The sequence below is a fragment of the Nelusetta ayraudi genome, unplaced genomic scaffold (genome assembly GCF_046127955.1).
Source record: "Nelusetta ayraudi isolate G7.1 ecotype Tasmania unplaced genomic scaffold, CSIRO-AGI_Nayr_v1 ptg000002l, whole genome shotgun sequence".
NCBI lineage: Eukaryota > Metazoa > Chordata > Actinopteri > Tetraodontiformes > Monacanthidae > Nelusetta > Nelusetta ayraudi.
The window spans coordinates 8302501-8322013 of NW_027466052.1; the positions used below are offsets into that span (position 1 = coordinate 8302501).

At 42.0% G+C, this 19513-nt stretch overlaps 2 protein-coding genes across 3 annotated transcripts; one reads left to right on the forward strand and one right to left on the reverse strand.

Annotated features, from left to right (window-relative positions):
* The first annotated feature begins 1545 nt into the window (after nucleotides 1-1545).
* Nucleotides 1546-9031, forward strand: caprin1a (cell cycle associated protein 1a). 2 transcript variants are annotated; one of them, XM_076021802.1, is made up of 17 exons: nucleotides 1546-1705; nucleotides 3113-3247; nucleotides 3387-3449; nucleotides 3607-3693; nucleotides 3916-4157; nucleotides 4308-4390; nucleotides 4651-4806; nucleotides 4923-4975; nucleotides 5074-5160; nucleotides 5269-5430; nucleotides 6558-6666; nucleotides 6783-6847; nucleotides 7028-7159; nucleotides 7627-7786; nucleotides 7903-8085; nucleotides 8182-8288; nucleotides 8465-9031. In XM_076021802.1, the coding sequence occupies exons 2-17, from the start codon at nucleotides 3113-3115 to the stop codon at nucleotides 8546-8548; spliced, it is 1908 nt and encodes a 635-aa protein (XP_075877917.1). In that variant the 5' UTR covers nucleotides 1546-1705; the 3' UTR covers nucleotides 8549-9031. The 2 variants fall into 2 exon arrangements, with proteins under 2 accessions (XP_075877917.1, XP_075877926.1); XM_076021811.1 differs by lacking the exon at nucleotides 7028-7159.
* Nucleotides 9032-9709: 678 nt separating this feature from the next.
* Nucleotides 9710-16599, reverse strand: nucb2a (nucleobindin 2a). The gene is made up of 13 exons (XM_076021824.1): nucleotides 16456-16599; nucleotides 15832-15978; nucleotides 14851-14958; nucleotides 14489-14621; nucleotides 14219-14322; nucleotides 13840-14025; nucleotides 13644-13734; nucleotides 13479-13537; nucleotides 12825-12917; nucleotides 12653-12742; nucleotides 12382-12552; nucleotides 11470-11527; nucleotides 9710-11363 (listed from the first exon to the last, which is right to left on the reverse strand). Exons 1-13 carry the CDS (start codon nucleotides 16519-16521, stop codon nucleotides 11125-11127), a joined length of 1545 nt encoding a protein of 514 aa, XP_075877939.1. The 5' UTR covers nucleotides 16522-16599; the 3' UTR covers nucleotides 9710-11124.
* Between the last annotated feature and the right edge of the window lie 2914 nt (nucleotides 16600-19513).

Consider the following 19513-nt stretch of genomic DNA (forward strand, 5'->3'; position numbering starts at 1 on the left):
TATTGCTTGTTTTTGTCCTTGGACCACATCAGAATTAAATTTCAGTCGCATGAGTCACATGCTCCAAGATGGTGAGTGAAGTTCCTGGTCTGTAATGACGGTAATGATGATAACTGAATGGATTTGTGCAAAGCGTATAACACATGTGGCCTGTGAATTATTCATTTTTATCAAACAAGGTGCCAAGAGGCAATGAGAGGACAGTAGACAGAAAGTTTTAAAACATTAAAGATCTTTATTTGGTGCTATCAAACAAAATATGTTTTTGTTGTAATGGCATAGGAGAGAAACGAAAGATTTTGGGGGGAAAAAAACCCTATAACAACAAAATATACATTGTAAGTCAGGGAAAATCTAGAATGTAGAAACCAACCTAGAAGCTACACCTCAGATGCTCTGGGGTTGACGTTTCTGTGGGGCTTTTGTGGGGTTTCAGCTAACAAATTATTTTCACATATTAAATCCAGTCAGATATTCTGTAGGCCATGTGATGTCATTTTCGGGTCTAAAAATTGCCACACCCCCACCTCAGTGGTTACATATTCAGACAACGAGCCATAGATGGGGAAATGGTGGGGTGTGGAAATTTAGTGCAAAGTCTGGGGACTTAGCAACGCTCTCATGTGTATTTAAACATTATCAATTTTTACATGTCGCACTGAATCAGACGATCAAATTTTCTAAATTCAAAATTCAAAAGGTATGTGTTGCACAAATGTTATGGATGAGAACATTTTAAAACAGCAACAATGATTGTTGATTTGGAAACATTTTTGACTCTAGAAACACAAATGTAGTTAATTTTGGTTCTGGTAAATGTTTGCACATTGGCTGTTGTTTAGACATGGCGATGTGTTGTCACTGCTGTCAGTTTCGTACGCTGCTCGGCAGTCTGGATGGGGAAGAGGGGAGGTGGAGGGGAATGCTTTTATTGCTTCACACATGGGTTTTCTGGTTTCCCCCTCTTTCTTTCTTTTTGCAGACCACATTGTTGCAGATTTATAGTGACCTCTGTGCCCACCAAAATCTACAAAAAAGGCCAATACAATTAAAATTCAAAATGTCACAACACCACAGTGAAAAGACGTCAGTTGATCAAACAGGCAGCAGGAAGCAACGAAAGAACTTTGCATGGTGATGGATTTGGGATGCGTTTATTATATGAGTCTTTTACCCCATCCTCTGTTTATTTGTTGCTATTACATCAAGACGGTTTAGTTCAGTGTTTGTGTTATTCTAATCAAAACCCCAAAGTGGGTAAACTGTTTGATACCTATTTACTCTAAGTTTCGACACTACACTAAGTTGTCTGATTATTTTATACAACACAGCTAATATTCTTACTTTAGTGGATATGACCCACTATTCTGTGAAAATGTCTATTTTTAAGATGATATGTGTAAGTGATATTTTTTTTTTATTTAATATTTTTACAGTGTTATTTATCTAAAACTTTTGTTTGCTATTTTTCTTACTTACTTATAGAGCAAATATCTGCTAATTATTTTTTACTTTTCTTTTTCGTCAGGCACTCTTGAGGTCAACCTGAAGGGGCCTTGTAGCCGCTACCGTTAGCTCAGCCACAGCTCGTGAACAGAGCATCCTTCTGGGGAAATACTGTTGAAAATCAACGGCTAAAGACGGCTTTCACACATCTAACGTGTAACCCGACACAATAAATCTCTTTGAAGACAAGAGAATAAAGGTAAATAATCTATGTCAATATTAACAAATTGCGGTTTGACCTGTGTTTGTTTAATAATTGTTAAACGTCTTTACTCGAGAGGACAGTGAAAAACATGCTGTCGCCGCTATGCCGACTTTGTATTTTTCTTGTGTGTACTCATATACGATGAGTACAGGATATAAACACACACATATACGGTAACGGCCAGTTAATTCAATCAGAATGTGTTGTTGTAACTCATGCATCAGTATTACCCTAGTGTGGATGTTAGCCTATCGGCTAACAATGGGACAAGGAGATTAACACTAGGTTTCGGTGCTTAACAAATGGATTTCATGTGACATTACTAGCTGGTTTTGTTTATAATTCACGTATCAAAGCTGAATCATTTTCAACGAAGTCACATTTATAATCGGATAAAGTCATTCGTGTAAGAAGCCGTTACGTTTCCTAGCATCTGTCTAAAAAAAAATGTTGTGCCGGTATCTCCGAAGGAAGTTGGGATTTTTTTCTTAACCCCAAATATAGAGGCCCGACATTTTAATTTGTAATAACTTCCTCAGCTGCATCACTATTTTGGCTCACGTATCAGCCACGATCAACATTGGTTCGCAAAGTTTGTTTGCTTGATACCGATCGTTAGCTGGTCAGATCTTTTTGTGACTCAGGATAATCACAGTCGGTTTCACTGTTTAGTTCGAAACTGAAACTGTCTGATGCGCTCGAGCAGTCTGCTTGTCTTTTCCGTCGCGTCGATGTCCCGTTGTTAACCCCCAGTGGAATCATAGTATTGAATTTTATGCAGAACCTCTATCTCAATCGCGCTAACGAGACCAATTAGTCATCATCCTTGTACATCAGGTTTGCTTAGAGATCAGATCGCAGACAGGTCCGCTCCGAGAAAACGTCATTATCACAGAAAATTAAATTAACATCGATCGCAGTTTGACGGCAGTCTAATTGTTTTTGGATGACCCGCCTGCCTTCTCTATAGTTTTGCGCATGAACAGACAAATGAGCAGTTCGAGGCAAAGTTGCCAACCTTGCAAGGTGTTGTGTAACACCACTGCGTCAGAGCTACATGGCATCCAACCAGTTCAGTATGCATCCATCAAGTGTTCCTCATATTTTGGCACTCAACATCTTAACAACAATAATAATAAGCATGGTGCTTTTCAAAACCCTGTTCAACTTACGCGTTAAGGAGTGTTGCACAGATACTAGATTTTTATTTGAGAAAACATTTCATCATATAAATGTCATACTCTAGATACTTCCAAATTAGTTTGAGAAACATTCAGATTGTATGTGGTTGTGGGTACAAAAATATTTTTCTTTCTCAGTGCTAATTGTTTGTCTGCTTTAGAAATTGGCAGTCTGGAAAAAAGTGTCAGCAGTTTCACTGAAGAAATGTTCTCTTTGCAGATGCCTTCAGCGATGGTTGGCAACAGTGCTGCCCAGTCTGCAATTCTGGACCTGGGAAGTGGCAGTCAAAATGACACTATGAAGCAAATTCTGGGTGTGGTTGACAAGAAGGTTCGAAACATGGAGAAGAAAAAGGTATTTGCTCAAACAAAAGAGATTTTTTTTTCCCTCCTATGTTGCGTTTTTTTTTTCTTCTTTTCTTTAATCCTTTTTACAACTTCTTTAAAAATACATTTTCTATATTTTGTGTTTTTTTTTCTCCACATTCTGACAGTCCAAACTGGATGACTACCAGGCAAAGAAGGACAAGGGAGAGAGACTGAACCAAGATCAGCTGGTAAGATTTAAACTATGGGAGTAAGAAATGGCATGTTTGGTGTTCTGTTGGTTGTGCAGTTGAAATGACAAATAAGAAATGATACTTTGTCAAAGATATTGTTTACCTGTATCAAATTATCATCATTATTATTATTATTTTTACAATGAACTTGAAGGAAGCGCTATCGAAGTTCCAAGAGATTGTCAACAATCTGGAGTTTGCTCGAGAGCTGCAGAAGAGCTTCCTGTCTTTAGGCCAAGAGGTGAGTCTTCTTAAAACACCGTCCAAAATGTCTACGTTGCTATTATCATTTTATTTTTTATTCTCAAAACTCCCACATTAATACGCCAGTATTCCTTATCCGTATGTCCCGTTTTAAAAAAAAGTATAATCAATTGATTCGTAAAGACTTCAAACTGCCACTGGAAAAGGTTGACAAGCAGTCAAGTGAACCCAAGCGACACTTGCGGCTGCGTGTTCTCAGGTTCAGAAGGCGGTGAAAAAGTCTGCGAGGCGGGAGCAGCTGCTGCGGGAGGAGATGGAGCAGCGGCGGCTGAAGACGGTGCTGGAGGTTCAGTTTCTACTGGACCAGTTGGGAGACGAGCGCATCAGACAGGAGCTCAAGAGGCCCGATGGCGCCGGTCCGTCACTCCTCAGCGACGCCGACCTCGCGTCACTCGACGAGTTTTACAAGCTGGTTGGGCCTGATAGGAACCATGACGTCAGGTAGGATCCTCTGTATAGGTTTGCTTTAATAGACTCTTGTGAGTTGTATGTATTTCAGCTTTTACGTGGTCATTTATGGCCTTTATATTGAAGGAGCGGCTCGTTGTTGAGTCAGCAGATACCCACTCCAGGTTGTTTTGTCGCCTGCAGGTTGACTGAACAGTACGAGGAGGCGTCGCTACACTTGTGGGAACTGCTTGAGGGCCGAGACAAGGCCGTGGCAGGGACGACTTGTGAGTTCCACACAGCCTGTGATTCTCCTTTAAAAAATACACAAGAATTTTAATCTGTTGAGACATTGTGCTTGAACCCTTATATGTACTTGAACTGTTAAAAAGATATGATTGATAATTCTGATCTGGTTTGTTTTGTTGCTTGAATGCACCTGCATGTACAAGTTCTTATTTATTCTTTAAATTTGTATCTTTTTTAAAAAAAAAAGTAAGCTAAATAAACTCAACTAATTTGTCTTCTTCCAATTTCTTTGTTCCAGACAAGTCACTGAAGGACACTTTGGAGAAAGTGCTGCTCAGTGGCTACTTTGATAGAGTGCAAACTCATCAGAATGGAGCCTGTAAGGAGGAAGTGGAGGCCGAGGAGCAGCCTGTGGTGGCTGAGTCTCAGGCTGAGGCGCAACCAGCAGAACCTGGTAACTAAGAACACATTCGCATCTGTATGGGAATTTCCTAGGAATATTTTTTTTGTTTGTTTTTGTTTTTTTAGAAAAAAAATTCTTGCATCTCACATCTTGTTTTCTTTCTCCAGAAGTAACAGCAACTGATAAAATCTCTGACCCAGTTAAAGTGGAGACCACGGAGGTGCTGAGTCATAACTCGATACTGACTGAAATCACAGCAAGCGTTTGAAAGGCACGCTCGAGTCCTGACATGCGTCTCTGTTATCTGTTGTCTTCCAGTTTGTTAACAGACAATACATTCCAGAAACAACCTCGTACAGCAGCACGGAAAAAGAGCGCGTGGAGGAGTGGTCAGTGGAGGCCCAGGTGTGCTACATCACTCCTTCAAGCTCCAGTCCACTTTTCTCAGTCCGCAGTGCTCACGCGCCTGTGTGTGTGTGTGTGTGTCACACGATGTGTCTCTGGGTCAAATAGATGGCGAACTCCCTGCAGCACCAGCCCCCGACCCTTCTGGCCACCGACGCAGCCGGCACCGCCAACCATGTGACTCCCCCGCCGGCCAGCGACCCGGTGGTGAGGAAGCAGGCCGTGCAAGACCTCATGGCCCAAATGCAGGGGACCTACAACTTCATGCAGGTAAACGGGCCTGACGCAGTGGGTTTTCATTGACCAGACATCAGATCATTGGAGCAGTGTTTACCGTTAGTGTTGTAGTCAAGGCCGCACCAGCCGAGACCAAGACATTATCAAGACTGGAGAGTGTCGAGATCGAGACAACACCAAGGGGGTTCGAGACCAAGACAAGAAAAGATTTTGCATGTCAAAGAAAAATCACAACAAAACAGAACAAATGACCAGCATCTTTAAAAAAAAAAAATTATTCAAGTTTGCTTCTACATAAATGGAACAGCAACATTTCTTTTCAGCAAGGTATCTTTTAGTAATCTTCTTTAACATGTTGCTGCTTTGCCAGCTATTTTGAACCAACAACTTTTCTTCATAAAATCAAAAAAATAAATGAACTAGGAAAAATGTAACAGAGTTGTTGTTTTTTTTGGCACACCAAGCATGAACAAAATTCGTAAAAACCTTTCATGTTTGTGCTCAACATTAAAATACACTCATCCCACTCATGGTGCTTGTGAAAGACCTGAAAGTTCTGCCTGGCTCGAGGGATGAGGTGGTGGAACAAAAGCCGTCATTGCAGTGTTGGCTGAGTCTCAACCCGTCTTGATCAGAACTCCCGAGTCCACCGAGACGAGGCAGAGACCCTTATGAAGAGGTCTTGAGACCTAGGCCAATCTTAAGTATTACCACACTACTCACTGTGGGTCTCACTATAAAATGATTAGAAAAGACTGCATTTAAATGCAATGCCTTTGGTAGTTCTGAAAGGTCCAGTGTGTAAAATGTTAAAGGAAACCCAGTATTGTAAGGTTGAGTGTGTAATATTTGGCTTGATTTATGAGTTTCTTATTTGTAAAAGTGTCATAGAAACATCAATAAAAGTGTAGAATTACAATACACTGGAGCTTTAATCTAGATGCGGCATTGCATCATTTTATGAGGTACTAGGTTGTGAGCTCTCACGCAGTGGATGCACAGCAGATGGGTTGACAAACCATTTTAAGTTGTCAGCCGTGGTGGAGAAACTCAGAGGGGACAGTCTGACCTTTCCAAAGGGTCGCATGACATGACGAAAGTCCCGCCTCTCGAGCCCGAGCCCGAGCCCCTGATCAAACACCTCGTGTTCCGTCCTCCAGGACTCCATGCTGGAGTTTGACGGTCAGGCCCTGGACCCAGCCATCGTGTCTGCTCAGCCCATGAAGCCGGGGCAGACCGTCGACCTGCAGCAGATGGGCTGCGCTGCAAGTGAGCGCCTGTCAATTTCTGAAGCTGCTGTGAAAGTACGTCGTTCCGGTTAGTAACCAGCCTTGTTGTTTTCTCCTCCTCCTCCTCTTCGCTTCTCTCCGAACCTTGCTCCATAGTTGGCCTGCCGGAGTCGAGACTTCCTCCATCGAGTGCGGTGTCTGGACCGCAGGAACCCTCGCAAGTGAGTAGAGGGGAAGCGCATCAGGAAGTGCTTGGTGTAACTTGGTTGATTTGCACGGGGGGGTTGGGGGGGCTACAGATTGCATGTGATGCGTTAGGAAGAGAAACCTGTCCCTTGTCTTTCTCTGATCACTGAATCCTAGTTTCCCTGCTTCTCCCGTCCTCCTCCTTGCCTCCCCAGGCCTCCATGTCTCTGTCGCCTGAGCAGAGCCCCGCCCCCTGTTCCCTCTCCTCTGCCTTCTCTCCTGCTTCCAAGCCCTCCCACTCTGGAGGCATCAATGTCAACGCAGCACCCTTCCAGTCAGTGCAAGCGGTATGCTCTCTGTCTAGGTCCAGTTCCATGATATAACAGGGAAATGTGTTTTCACTTTGCGCACTTCGAGGGAAATTCTGTTTCCTGTATTTTTAATCGCTCCTCAGCCAAAAAAATAAATCAACAAAAATAAATAACTCATGGTGCGCTTGGAGATGATTTGAGTTCTTGTTTCACAAACTATCCATTCATCTATCTCAGGGGTATCAAACTCAAAATACACTGCGGGCCAAAATTTTAAACTTTGACAAAGTCTCGAGCCAACGTTGATAGTTATTGAAAAAATATTCCTCCAGGTAGAACAGTGAACCTTTTTATATGGACCCAAACAAGTTTTGCTTCAACCTGGATATGTAACAAGCAAAGCTTCATACTGTACAATAAACAACTTAACAGTTTTCACATGTGGAAATCATTTGATGGTGTTGGTGAGGTCAAATGAAGCAAGCCCTTCCTTCCTTCATCAGGTCTTCAATATGAACGCTCCTGTTCCTCCGACCGCTGATGGCCAGATTGATTCCCTGAAGCAGCCCAGCCAGTTCCCAGGCGGCTATGGCTCGGGCTTCAGCGGCCAAGCAGAGAGTTCTGTGGACCAGCCTGACATCACCCAGGACACTTTGCAGTCAGGTGAGAGCCGAGCTGCGTCCAGCTGCCTCAAATGCGTCAAATGAGCTTTTTGAATGCGCTGTACCCAAAGACGGGCGACGCGGTGGCGTTAATGGCCGGTTTTCTCGTACATCCAGTTGTTGGTGGGTTTCAGTCCCAGGATGCGGTGCTGCCCCCTGCTGGAGGGCACGAGGACTCCACTTCAGGCTTCGGCCAGTCGGGGCAGTCCTTCTACAACAGCAAGGCTGTGCCCAGAGGGGCGCCCAGGAGCGCCCGTGGAGTCATGAATGGATACCGGGGCTCCTCCAACGGGTTTAGAGGTACGAGCGCCAACACTGAGATTTTAATAAATATGCAGCCAGTTCCCCACTGAGCTGATGAAGTGACTCCAGCTCACCGGATCTCCTGTCCCCCAGGTGGCTATGACGGCTATCGCGCCCCTTTCTCAAACACTGCGAGCGGTGGTTACGGCCAAACCCAGTTCAACACCTCCCGAGATTATTCCAATAACACCTACCAACGGGTAAAAAACTCCCCATTCCTTCCTTTCATCATCTAATTATCATCTAAACAGAGTCATAGATTCATAGATTCATTCGTAGATTCATTTGTGAACCGGACCTTGAGTCTGTTAATAAAAATCAATCTAAATCTAAATAGAGTTGAGTGATGGCTAAGACTGGTTTATCTTGTCTTTAGGAGGGGTATCAGCAAGGTTACAAGCGGGGGGCTGCGCAGGGACCAAGAGGCTTGTCTCGAGGAAACGCTCAGCCGCTGCGATAAAGACCCTCCAGTTGCGCTACATTCAACATTCAGGATTTTTTTGAATGTGACCCCCCCCCCCACCCCTCCACACTTTTATATCGTCTTCTTCGTCATCAGTAACCTTATTTTTTTAACTCTCGGCCCTCCTCAACCAGTCAGCCTGCTTTTGGCCTGTCTAGATTCTCTTCATGTTTTAACACAAAATGCTGACCTTCGCCACACGTAGGATCATCAGCAAGTCTGTGTGATATAAAACATATAGATATTCCTGTAAACTTGAAAGATTTCACTTATTTATTTTTTGTACAAAATGAATACAAAAAATATGTCACCGTCAACCCTATTCCACGTGAAGGAAGTTTATTTTGTTTTTTTTTTCTGCCCGGTGCGCTCTGCCAGAATTTTCATGAAGCTCTTTGTTTTTCTAACCACTCTGTCACTTCTTCCCCATCACCCTCTTTGTATGCTAACTGTTTCAATAAACGTGTTCTATCACAGTAAGCTGAATTTTTTTGTTTTCTTTTGCCGTACAGGTGCATTAAAAAATAATTACCACATAAGTTTATGGTAGGTTTAAATTATTTACCAAACAGTAAAATTACTAGTAATTATAATAATGATGATGACACACACACACGTAATTAACTTAGCAATTAATAGTTAATTACCATGAATTATGCTTGATTTGTATTTTAATTATATCTAAATGTTGACCACTAAAAAAAACAAAAAACAAATGGCCTTTAAAAGGACAATCAATAAAGTGTCAAACTGTTCTTATAGTAATTGGACTGGATGACACTGCAGTTCAACTGTTATACCGCTAGAGGGAACTTACACATATACAGTAGATAATAGTAATAATAGATTGACAGAAGTCCGGCCCCTCTAAACAACAAAATGCAAAAGCAATGAACTGCGTCGTGTTAGTGTGAGTGTGTGTATGATAGCACAGTCATAAATATTCATTCCTAAACCTTTTGTGGTCCAAATGCTATCAGGTAAAAATATATCATTAATTACTCAAATATTACAATCCTTAACAACCCAAAATGCATCTTGTGTTAAAACTAAAACAATTCTTCAAATATTAAACTTAACTGGGCAGTTTGTCAATTATTGGCTAAATATATTTATAAAGTAATTTTACCAATCAAAAACAATAGGGAATTTTGAAAGGCCTGTCAACCTTTTATTCAACACACCACAAAAATCACAATCAACTAAAATCAGCTCATAAATAAAACAATTCATACAAATCTGCTGCATGAAAAAACGGACAGAAATGTGAAATGCCCAACTGACCATCAGTAGTGCCAAAACAAATGTTATCTCAGGGGCACAACAAGTTAACTTTATCTGTACTTTGGTATAAAAACCACAACAGAAGGACTTCAGGGCTGTTTATCAAGTAGCACATTTATGAAAGAGAAGGACATTCCATGACTTGTTGTAATCCAAACCAAAGACCTTTTCTGCTTAGTTTCCAACAGCTGCAGCATGGTTCTGAAGACCTTAAGGTTAACCAACATTTAAAGACCCAGAGTGTAACAATTTATCAGGGATTTATTGGCACGAAATAGAAAATATAATTTTTTTTTTTTTTTTAGCTAGACAACATCACTGAACACAAATTGTCTTTTTAGTCAATAACCATTTCAATTAACACGATGTGACACGCTGGGCCTTTAAATCCAAGCAAGAAAATCTGACAAAGCACGAGAAGAAGAAAAAAGACATTTTATGGTTGGAACAGTAGGAAGATTGTAACCGCAGCAGCTTCAGAAAAAAGAGAGAATTTATTTAACTTGGGTCGAGTGGTCATTTTAGTTGAAATGATTGTGGCTTGTGAAATGTGAGCGAGCTGACTTCCTGTGGGAATTCCTCTTTGAACTGGCCAAATGTTTGTTGAGAAAAGCAGCTAAAGAGCAAACCTCTTTCGACCGGAGGTCCGACTGGATCAATACGGTACCCTACGGTATCCTTCATTAGACATTTTAGATGATACTAGGACCTCTTTTACCAAAAAAAAAAAAAAAAAACAAAAAAACCCCACCAATGGTTGGATTTGTAGTGACACTTGTGACAACGTTTTGTTGTGAACTCCTTTTGCAAAGTTTGATGCAACTAACTGGAGCACGTTACACCATGAGCCACACGTGTAAACTAATCTCTATTTGAGAATGCCTGCAGGCGCCGCCACAACAAAAACCTTGATCTAATTAAAATGACACTTTAACAACGCACCTGAGGTGATTAAACCTGTAATGTCACTTTGGGAGGTTCTACCATTTGAAAGGCAAACTGCAGGGAGGGGACAGCGCGTCGGGGCCGTGTTCTCAACTCTTCCTGTTCAAACACAAAGCTATTGGAAAAACAAAACGCGAATATTAGCTCTTCATTTTACTGATGGAATCCAAAAACACTGAAGGTCTTCCAACGTGGGCGCTCTCCATCTTGACGCTCCTCCGGGTCAACGACGTCACGTGGGGTAAGAGAGGTCAGGTGCCGAGGACGGGCCGCTCCCCAGCACACTGAAGTGGAAAGTGCAGCAAAAGTCTCAATAGGGGGAGAGTTGTTGTGTGCCAGCCTGGTTAGGGCAGGTTGTGCTGGCCCTGTGCAGCCTGCTGATGGCCCGGCGGCAGATCCTGGTGCGTCTGAGGGAGACCGTGCTGGGCCTGGACTTCATTTAACTGTCCGTCCAGTTGCTGTTGTTGATGCGTATCCTGAGGAAGCTGTGGGTCGGCCTGATGCCCCGGTGGGTGCGCCTGTTGCTGAGGAGGTGCTGGGTTGTCGACCCCTACGTGGACCTCTGGCACTGCATTTCCTTCCACTGGAACAAATTAGGAGTTTTAGGTTCTCAAGAGTTGAGCCTGCGAGAATCGTGCGACTGTTTTTTTGTTTATTTTTTCTAAATGCAACAATGGACAAACACTCACCGGCAACCTCAGGAGGTTCTACGTTCTGCGATTTCAGCCGTTCCATGTGTTCAACGGCCTATAAACAGCAGAAGCGCATGAAAAGTTTTATGCTAGGGAAATAAGCATTAATATCTATATTTTTAATTGACTGAATTTTACATAACCATTTAAAAAAAATAATTTCTGGTTTTGTACATCACTATTTTAGCAACACTGTAGGTTAAAAACCATAAAATGAGTTTCAAAATGATTTTGGACTCAATAAGGATTTGACACAGTCAGGAAACTTAAGGTGAAAAAAAATCAGTTATTATAATGTGAATTGATTCCCAATTATTGATTATTATAATTTGCTCCACTGTCATTTTTTTCTACAACTGGATTTTCTGGCTTTTGTGAATGTAATGGATAGGTTACAAAGAGCCAAGAGAGACCAATTCCCTGTTACCTACCTAGACTTATTAACTATTCACCTATTCTATTTTCAGTTATTATTTCCCCACGTTTTCTTCAGGACTAATTGACTCGGCAAACCGAAAGAATGCCACCCACTCCATTGCAATGGTGCCCCTGGTGGGACAATTTAACTTTGCCTTCCCAGCACCTTTGAAAGTGCCTGCCCAGGACCATTACTAGTCACTGTTATTATCTTCCTCACCACTTTTACTTGGCTAGCTTTTTATAGCCGGACAAGAAGAGACAATGTTAGAGTGTGAACTGTTGCTGTGAAGAGAGCTGTTTTGTGGTGAGAAGGTGCCAGGCAGAACTATAATCTAAACAGCAGGCCTGACAGGACAGAGACGCTGTGTCAGTTCTGTGTTATTCTCTGTGTTGAAAAATAATTTTGAATCCACGATTTTAAAGTTGAAAAAAAAAAAAAGTAATAAAGGAAAATTATGCCATTAAAATATTCAAAATCCCACTTGGTACCTGTTGCAGCTCCATTTTCTGTGCATTCAACTGTTCCTGTTGTCTCTCCAGCTCTTCTCTCTGTTTCTGGAGGTCCACGGCTTTCATGCTGAGGTCTTGCTCCTGCTGGGCAAGGTGCTCCTCAAACTCCCTCATCTCCTCCTCTGTGTAAGCCTGGTTCTGCTCCAGGGTCTGACCAGGAAGCAAGGTAAAGGAGGTAGGAATCAAACACAGCCGTTGTTGTAAAATAAAAGGTTTCGCTCTTGAGGCGACAAGTCTGTCGTGAACTCACCTCCCAGCTGTCAGGCTCCAAGAATTCTTTCTTATTTGTAGCGACGAGGAACTCTTGTAAAGACACGAGTCTGTCTTTGTTAGAATCCACCTGCGACGGAAGACGTCAAAGATGCGTGATTCAGTGTTTCAGACTGAAAAACCAAGACGAACGACAGTGAGAAGTTACAAACCTCGTTCATAACGTGCTCCCTCATTCGTAGCCTCTCTTCCTCCATCTCCACCATGTCGTCCTCTTCATTGGTGGGGTCGTACATTTTCTCCAGCTTTTGAAAGAGGGATGAACAGTGAGCGGGGCAAAGACCAGGCACAGCTTCAGATTAGCCATGCAAATTATCGATTAATTTATTAATCATTAGTTGGTTGACCTTATCGATTGATTAACGATTGATAAGCGGCGATTTTTTCCTGAGAACCTAAATTTCACAATGAAAAATGTGTAGGGAAGACATTATTTAACCCTTAAATAATGTTGACGGTCCAATGTGACCCATTTTTACATTAGAGAACAGTAAAAACACCCTTAACATTTATCCTCTGACTTTAAGTTGACTTCTAATGGGTCACATTTCAACTTTCTTTTTTTGGTTTTTTAATTGTTCAAAAGTAATTTGTTCTCGGTATATTATGACCATCACAGTATCTGCAGGTGAATTGCTCTTTCCTGCCACGACACTGTTATAATGATATTAACTACCCATGTAAAAACATTCAATTAATTGCGACTAATTCAATTTAATTTAATTTAATTGATTAAATTCTTAATCGACAATTAATGGATAATCAATCAATTGTTAACATCCCTACTTCAGATGCAACAGTTTTACCTCTTTGGTGAACAGCGCCTCCATTTCCTGTTCATCAAAATAGCCGTCTCCATTGGTATCTGCATTACAAAGTAAAGCAACCAAAGAAATAAAGAGAGAATTTGATTAATCAATGCAACTCCACCCGTTTCTATTTTGTCACACCGGTACTTGGCTGGAAACTACCGTGCAGTTTGAAGAAAGTCTTGGGATCAAAGTCTTCCGGGTCCAAGCCATCAGCTTCCTCCCAGACCTCCCTCAGTTGATTCTGGCTGCCCTACAAAACGCAACAAGGAAACGGTGAGACGACAAGACGGTTCAGACGCTTTCCTCTTTCACTATTGCAAAACTCATGACTTCAGCGTCCACCGGCCACACGTACTGGGTGGTTGACCTTCGGGTGGTCGGCATGCTTCTTTTTCATCTCCTCATAGTGCTCCTCCTCTTTTTTTCTCTCATCCTCATTCAGCGTTTTCAGGTGTTCCTGTCGGTCATGCTCCTTCATCATTTCATATCTTTTGAATTCGTCATGTCGCTCTTTGTCATAGTTCTCCAGATCTTTGGTGGCCTTGATGGAAAAAGAAAAAGGAAGTCAATCATACAGAGGTAACCCCACCGACTCAACACTCGTCTTTCTCAAATCCAAATTCTGTGTACTTGACTCCATGAATTACAACAGCATGTTTTCATAGAGACTTCTGAAAGAGTAGATGAAATTAAAAAAAAAAAAAAAAAAAAAAAAAATACAAAATATTTTTTACCGATTTGATGAGTAAATCAAGGTCATCCACTTCAAATGTGTGTGGATTCACGTGGTTCAAGTACTCAAACTGTTTCAGCAGAGCCTGGTGGTCCACAGCTATGTCTATGAAAAGAGTGAGACATGCACAGTTACAAAAAAAATGTCCCTTCGTGTACTTAAACATTTGTCTTTACAGAATAAATGTATGTACATAAGTTTAAAGGTTTCCCTTAAGATCAACAAGCAAACAGAGAAAATGTTCGGTTTGACTTGGTGGGAGACATCATACCATTCCCTCCTTCAAGGTCTTGCTTGGCTTTGATCAAGGTTCGGAGTCGGTTTACTTCCTGCCTCTTTAACTCATCCAGTTTGGTTCTGACGTGGTGGCTGACAAAGTCCAGCTCTTTGGCCAGCTTACCTTGCTGTATCATCATAAAGTTGGACAGTCAGAGTCACTTTCAAATGTTTCTGTATCCCTGCTAGCTTACAATTAGAAATGTAGCTGGTAAAAATTTTGATTTAATTACGTTATTGACAACAAAAACATTTTTTTTATTGTTTAGTGCGAGCAACAATAACAACAAAATTTGTCACAGTAATAACAATAATTTATTTATTTTTTATTTATTTTTTTTTAAATAAGTTGAATACCTTGATGTCTTCCATATCTGTGTTACGCAGCTTTTCTCTGAAATGCTCGTCTTTCTCGAGGAAATCGATGACCTCCCTGAGGTAGTGGTCATAGTGAAGTCCCGTATCCTGCGTGTTAACAATCGAACATTAGTAAAACATTAAACATTGCATATCTGCTCCAACGGTGATTGCAACCTGTTGCTTGACATGGATCATTTTACTTTACAACAGCACTTCAGGTAACACTGCGTTAAAAACACGTTTGCAACAGCCACTCATGTACTGAAGACTTATTGATAGAAGCACATATGCTGCACATATCATTTGAAGTAGCATATATGCAATATTTGAGTGTGTGGGTGAGCGATAGTTTACAGCTTTAGCATGCTGTGTATCTTACTGTTCTTACTTTTTTTTTTTTTTTTTTTTTTATCTCATTGCACCACAGCAAGGGCATCCTGACCCAAAACCAATTTCGTTGTAACACCGTGTACCGTGACCAAGTATATACTGTACTATTATCAATGAGAGTGCTGCACGACAGTCTGCTGCTACAGCGATGCTGTGCACCTGCTTAACATCATCTTGAGCGAGTCAAAAAAGAAAAAAAAAAAAAAGAAAAAGAAAAAGCGGTTGCTACCCATTTTCCAGTCCACACCCCTGTCATGTTTATTCAAGCGCTCCTGAGTCAACAATGCCACGTTAAGGGGCGGAAAACCCCTTTTCCTCGAGACATGCATTATCACTCCGAATCATCAACGCTCTAGCAACCGCAACTGTTGCAGCCATGACTGTACTGATACATTTAAACATATGGGTGAGGCAACGCTGTAATTTGGTAATTGCGTAACGTGGTGTTGCCCAAGTCCGCGCGGGACGGGCTTCGGGAGAGATACGTCTCAAAAGTGAAAACACGTTTGTCCAGCCCCCAAAGAAGCGGCCAAAACAAGTCAAGTGCCGTGACTTCACACGGGAAATAGGCTTTCCAGTGACACATACCACACTGGCTGGAGGCTCTTCAGGTTGTTTCTCTGGCTGCTTGACTTTAGTCTTGTCGATGCTGATGGGCACAGCATCTAAACACAACAGCTGGGCCAGCAGCAGCAGCAGTATCCCACCGGGGACAAGAGTCTGGCCCCAACACATCTGGAGAGAAGAAATGGTAGTTAGCCTGCCATTAGCTCCAGTATTATTGACACCACTTACTGTGTGTGTGTGTGTGTGTGTGTGTGTGTGTGTGTGTGTGTGTGTGTGTGTGTGTGTGTGTGTGTGTGTGTGTGTGTGTGTGTGTGTGAGGAGTCAACGTGTACCTGGACACTAACATTCTCTCTCATTTTCTGTCTAATTTGCCGTCCGCACAGCACACCGACCTGTCACACAGCAGCAGCCATCTGATGTTGAAAGGTAGCGGTTGACATTATTAGGCTGTTAGCTTTAGCACCGCCACTGATAGATTGTGCTAATGAGAATGAGGCACTTAAGCGTCTCATGTCTGCTGTGTGGTTCTGGACAGCGAAGCCCACGTCGACGCGGTAGTGACACTGCAGCTGGCGTTAAAAGCTCGAAAAGCAGAGGGCACAGTTGAATGTGTGCCGCTAAGTCACTTCAAACACAGGGACTCACCGCAGCTCTGCTTCTCTCCCGTCGCATCCTCTCAGCTGAAGTTGTGCCGCCTGCCTGCTGATACATTCGTTCCGCAGCTAGCGCCCGCTAGCCAGCAAGCTAGGCTGAGCTCCAGACGTCAGAGCATGTTAGGTTGCACCATATCTTACGTGGCGAGATGACAACGGAGAGAGTGGGCGGTAACTATTTATTGAGCGAACCGCATTAGAGACACTGTCTGACACGTATGAGACCGGTCGGTTCGGACGCTGATGGCACCGGGTTAGATTCTCATCAGTATTGGCCTTTTTTTTGTTTTGTTTTTTTTCCTTTTAAACAAATTATTTGTAAATTTTTCGGGTCATGATCCACCTTTCCACTGTACAGGTTTACTGTAATTTATGTTACTAAAATGAGGGCTCCGTTGAATGTATTTGCATGTGCAATGGGTGATATGAAAATGACAGCAATCCGGGTAATTTGAATTCGGCAGAGAACAAAATGAAAAGCAGCATTTACATTTTGAATTTGTTACAGTGTTTGAACTTGTGAAGCTGGTAAACATCATAGCAATATCACGCAGTCAGTGAGCAGATTATGCGTTTACTTTACACGCATGCACACATACAGCAAAGTGCATACGTGAAGTTGCTTGGAAGAAATTCACTTATTTCATGCTGCGGATGAAAAACTTTTGCCAACTTTTGTTTGCTGCACTCAATGATTAATGGGTCCACGTCCTCCTTTCAGCGTGCTCATGGGGGGAAAAAAAAACTGGTGTACTGGTGTACCTGATGTCTAAAGATTCACATTCAGTACCCAGCAGCCTGCAGAGATGAACATAGTCCCTGTGAGCTTAGCAATGCCCAAAAACGCTACTCTAAAACTGTGAATGCAGCCTGATTAGCCTAATCTTTTTTTTAGGTTTATAATCTACATTTCATTACAGTGAATAATATAAATTGCAATCTTCTCAAAAACTATGTAGCCTGTTTGTTTGATCATATATATTGATCCATATATGTATGTATATACGTATACATACATATATGGATCAATTGGCATCTACAGCATCCCTGCCCTGTAGGCAGTATAGTATTGGATCATCACGCTGAGATGCAATTAATTATTGTCTTGGATTGCAAGCAACAATGAAAAAGAAAATAGCTAAAGATCGCCACTTACTTAACAATCATAATGATCAAATTGACTGCATCATTAACCATCTGTCTCCATATAAACCTTATTGTGTATAGTTGGCTCAAGCAACATAGAAAACATATATATTTTTTAAAAATTGTACCTCACAACTCCAAAATAAAATGCACTCATAAAGGACACTGATTACTTCTTTACATGTGCTTCTGCAAGATAGCTTAAAATCCAGACTGCTATCAAATGAAGTGAAATTGGGTAGAGAACTAGCACATGCGGGAAGCTGTGAATCAGCTGGAGGAGGCTCTCCAAGGAGAGGACGATAACATTGAGTCACCTTGCTGCATTGTGAGCTGCTGGCAGCCGAGAGGCAGGAATCAGCAGCAGACCCTACTGCAGCGCTGCACTGTACTGCACATCAACGGTGTGTACAAATGTGTGTGTGTGTGTGTGTGTGTGTGTGTGCGTGCGTGTGTATGTGTGTGTGTGTGTGCGTGCGTGCGTGCGTGAGTGTGTTTGCGAGCGCACAGTGTGTTTGCAGTTGGGGATAATGATAAATCACGGCAAGGTCAAATTACAGAAATTGAGTGGATAACAGATGATTACACTGCAGTATGTATATTTCACACAATGTAAGTTTCGCTTGCGTCTGCGGAATGTGTAATTAAGTATAGGAACCTGTTACACCAAGATTATTACAACAATAATCTTTAAATAATAGTGAAAAATGAATGTACAGCTTTGGACATCTTTGAGAGATCTTTGTTCAAACTTAAAGTAAATTAGATTCTGCAGAAAATGTTGAAGGTGCCTCCTATCTTCTGTGGTGGCTTGCGGTTGTTCTCATACGGTGATAGGTGTGACAATGCATTTAAATATGTCTATTATTGTGCAGATGTACACGTTTAGAAATTGTCACTTTTTATGAGATCATTTCTAATCATCTAATCCGCAGAGGTTTACAGTGATCTAGTTCCATGCTAGCTATTTTTTTTTATTTTTTTATCCATCAATGTCTTTGAAGAACACTGCTTTGAACCATGCACTGGACTTCCACCGCAGATCAAACAGGCTATTATTAGTGTTGTGCGGTGCCCACGTACTATAGGATTTCCCCCTCAAAGGACACATAGGGATTACTGTTAATACACCAGACAGGAAACACAAGCTTCTCTGGTTTCTGCCCGTCTCCCTAATGTTATTACGGCAGCTTCCTGGAATACTCTCCTTTATAAATCGCATATTGCATAATAAAACATACAGATGACATTGTGGCGTGATGAAATGGAATCTCAGGAATAGTTTCAAAATAACTCATCTGCCAACACAAGAGTGACTTTGAACATTGCCCGCTGTGCAGCGGTGGAATTTATTGGGTGGCATCAGTAAATTAGGTTGGTGCATTACATGCAGTGTTGGCATGTAAGCATTGTTGAAATGTTTCTGTACCCTGAGGGGCCCCCGTTCTCAAAGTGACAGCAGTGTGAAATTTGTGTAGCGCTGACAAACTTCTTCCCGTGCAATCAAATAGGCACACACATTGGTAGTTCTATGAGCTCGCGCGAGGACTTCACACCGACATCCATTCATTTTCCATTCTTTTGTACAACCTAACCCAAACAATCCATACACTGCCTCAACATTTAAATCTTTCCCTGAATGAATTGGTAAATTTTGTGCCCACAAGTCAAAATGTTGTCACAAGCAAAAGTGTGCTGCCAATAAAGCCATTCCTTTGAGGGTTGGCCCATGCAATACCTGAAAGACAAGTACACACACACTTGGAGACAACCATACTAGATTGTCTCAGTGTTTGTTGTGTTTGTATGCTTTTGTTCCCCTCGTAAGCGTGTCTTGCGTGTCTAGGTGAATGAACACACCTCTTCTGGCTCAAACTGCTGACGCCGGGGTCAAAGTGCAGGAA